The 3,092-nt window shown below is 42.5% G+C and overlaps 1 protein-coding gene across 1 annotated transcript; it reads left to right on the top strand.

The window, feature by feature from the left end:
- Window positions 1-714: 714 nt before the first annotated feature.
- On the top strand, window positions 715-1,349 carry LOC146352646 (interferon beta-like). Its single transcript, XM_084832139.1, has one exon. The coding sequence runs from the start codon at window positions 715-717 to the stop codon at window positions 1,264-1,266; it is 552 nt and encodes a 183-aa protein (XP_084688265.1). The 3' UTR covers window positions 1,267-1,349.
- The last annotated feature ends 1,743 nt before the right edge of the window (window positions 1,350-3,092 follow it).

Genomic DNA, 3,092 nt, shown 5'->3' with positions numbered 1-3,092 from the left:
CCCAATCTGAAATGGGACTACAGCAAGGGAAAAGGGGGTGCCCCCTACCCCTGCCCACACCCATGCTAGGTTCACAATATGGATCAGGGACCCAGGCTAGGTTCACAATCTGGATGAGAGTAAGGAAGAACAAATACCATCGCTGCTGCCTACGTCTCGAAAACGAGGCCTCCTTTGGCCAAAGTAAGGCCTCCTTTGGCTTGTGACCATGCAGTTGTCCATCAAGTGAAACACTTGCATTTTCAGTGCCTTCAGGCTGCATCACTGGGAATGGGCAAGGTCTGTTCAAATGGTTCCACTCCAATTGCCTAAGGATTGGGGACCCTGACTAGTCTGAGTGACATCATCAGACATGCCAAAACTGTATCAGTCTAATCTCAGGACAAAAAATGGAGAAATCCAGACTTGGTAACTGAAGATTAAAGAACACATTTTCACATTAATTCCAATTCTTCATGAAGCATGACATATAAAGCATCGGTTTTCCAGACATTGACCCCCATCAATTCAAATAGCATCTTTAGTCCAGGAAAAAAGTGCAAGTAAAAAGTAGGGTATCTTTCCATTATAAACTGAAACATGAAAACGTCCGTCCTAGGATGCTTAAATACAGAGACATGGTTCCAAGATGCAACAGACTGCACAGCATCCTCCAGGAGACCCAGTCTTCCAGATTCTGCCCAAGAGAGAAAAAATCCTTCCTTCCTCCCCACCATGACTGCACAGGGCTGGCTTCTGCACGTTTGCCTAGCGATGCTCTTCATCACTGAAGTCTCATCTCAGGGTTGTAGCCGACTTCGCAGCAGGCTACAAGATGCCAACAGGAACATCTTGGAACTTCTGAGCAGCAAAATGGGATCCACCATTCCCCTACAATGCATAGACGATGTAATGAACTTCTCACCCAACGAGGAAACCCTCATGAACATTGCTGAACTCCAGGAAGAGAATGCGAAGGTGGCCATACGTGAAATCCTCCAACAGATCCATCACATCATCCAACAAGACCATACTGAAATGGCTTGGGATGAGAATTCCATCAGAGATCTCCAGATTGCACTGCATCAGGAAATTGTGAACCTGGCACCATGCTTGATTGCAGAGAAGGGGGATGCTGTCCCCCAGCGATTGAACAGATACTTCCATGGGATCAAGGACTTCCTGAAAGAAAAGGAGTACAGCCTGTGTGCCTGGGAGATTGTGCAGATGGAAGTTAGGCAATGTTTTCTCTTGACCGATCAACTCATCAAGAGGATCCCAAATTAAGGTATTGCATACTTTTAAAAAGAACAGGCTGGATCCAGATGTAGTCATGATCACAGAAGTCCCGCTGGCATCCACAGGACCTGTTAGTCATAAACAGCTTAAGTCCCGTTATCTGCAGCATGTCTATTCTAAGCATGGGTCTATTCTAAGCCTGTCACCAACCAAAGTAGTTAATGTGATACACAAGACGGGGTGTTTACAACTGCATCCTCCCATGAAGTCTAACTATTTCATTGTGAAGATCTGTCTGCTTTTCCTCCAATCTCATCAGATGACTCTTCTAAGCAGAATCTCGTGTTTTATCCCACAGTTATAATGTAGGCAAAGCGTTCCATTCTGTCAAGTGCTGTTACTTTATGCAAGGCTTTCTGTTGATTGGTGCAGCACAATCAGAAGGTATTGCATACTCTCAACTAGAATAGGCTGGATGCAGCAAACAGGTCCCTTCTTTGAACTGAGTTGAGTCACTGAACACCTTTGTAGCAGGAGGCAGAGTTCGCATTTCTGCGAGTCTGTATCAAAACTCTTGATTGCTCCTGATTCCACATGTTTCAGGTTTCAAATAATGACACAAGAAGGGACAGATTTCAGAATGAATAGGGAATTTTCACCACTTCTCTTCTTCCTTCCAGCTTTGCCTGCTGCCAATGATGCAACGGAAACAGCTGAATGAAACTGCAGCATGAAGAGACCGCCCAAATCATTCCGCTTTCACTGGTTTCCTCCAAAGGACATATTTCTAGAAAGCAAAACAGCTGCTATTTCCTGCTCTACTTAATCTGTGACTACATTGGACTACTGACTTAAAAATAGCAAGATGTCATTCAATATATGCAATGCTACATTGATGGCTTATACTGAAACTGAAAGACCAAAGGAAAAACAAAACATACAGGAGAAAGGCCAAAGAAATGGTTCGAACCAGAAGATTTTCTCCACCTTCTACAACTCCTTTAAAGGTTCATTGGATGGATGTTTCTTGATTGGATTTAAACCAAAGATAGATGATAGATGATGATGATGATGATAGATAGATAGATAGATAGAGTATTAATTAAAGTCAGATTGTCCTTGGAGGGATGTTCCAGCCTCAACTTTATCAGCAAGTTCTACCCTTAGAGATAGAAACTGCAATGCTCAAACCACTTAAGCTCAACACATATAATGTTGTTGATTGCTAAGGTCTGTGCCTGTAATGACAGGACTGAGACTTTTGCCTGTAATGACAGGACTGAGACTTCTGCCTGTCAAGGGGTGCAGATCTAGTGCAAAGGATGAGACATTATTCCTATATGAAGAATGTAGAACAACACTGATTGTAGTATTATTCCATTTTCAATACTGATCCTCTCATGACACTGTGAAAATGTGATTTATATTTTGGGGACTACTATTTATATTCATCCTGCTGGTCATGATGAGCCCATGTATTCAGTTAATGCTATTTATTTATTGCCTGTATTTAGTATTATTTATTTAGTGTCTTCATTTAATAATATTTTGTATACACTTCATATTGAAAATTGAAGAAGTTCTTTTAATTAAAACCGGTAACTCCAAAAACCATGGGTAGTTTGGTTTCTGTGGCCTATTTCAACTATATCACCAAAGTAAGTAGGCTGTGAAATATGGCAGCTTAGATCACAGAAAGAAGCTGGGGAGCGCAGCCATGACTGACTTGACATAGCAGCTTCTGATGCTTCTCTGTAGGATCCTGAGAGGCAATGTCACCTTGCCATGCAGTGACATGCATGAGGTCCAGACACAGGTTTAGGTCAGATATTTCCATTCAGGGAGAAGTGCGCTTTCCCACCTTCCGTTGCATT

This window comes from Heloderma suspectum, chromosome 2 (assembly GCF_057233095.1).
Source record: "Heloderma suspectum isolate Gila_16-S chromosome 2, 16-S_ref, whole genome shotgun sequence".
NCBI lineage: Eukaryota > Metazoa > Chordata > Lepidosauria > Squamata > Helodermatidae > Heloderma > Heloderma suspectum.
This window is presented reverse-complemented; position numbering and strand designations above follow the sequence as displayed.

What these genes read in the sequence shown, in the direction of transcription:
- LOC146352646 (XM_084832139.1), top strand. Translation starts at nt 715, where the DNA reads ATGACTGCACAGGGCTGGCTTCTGCACGTTTGCCTAGCGATGCTCTTC.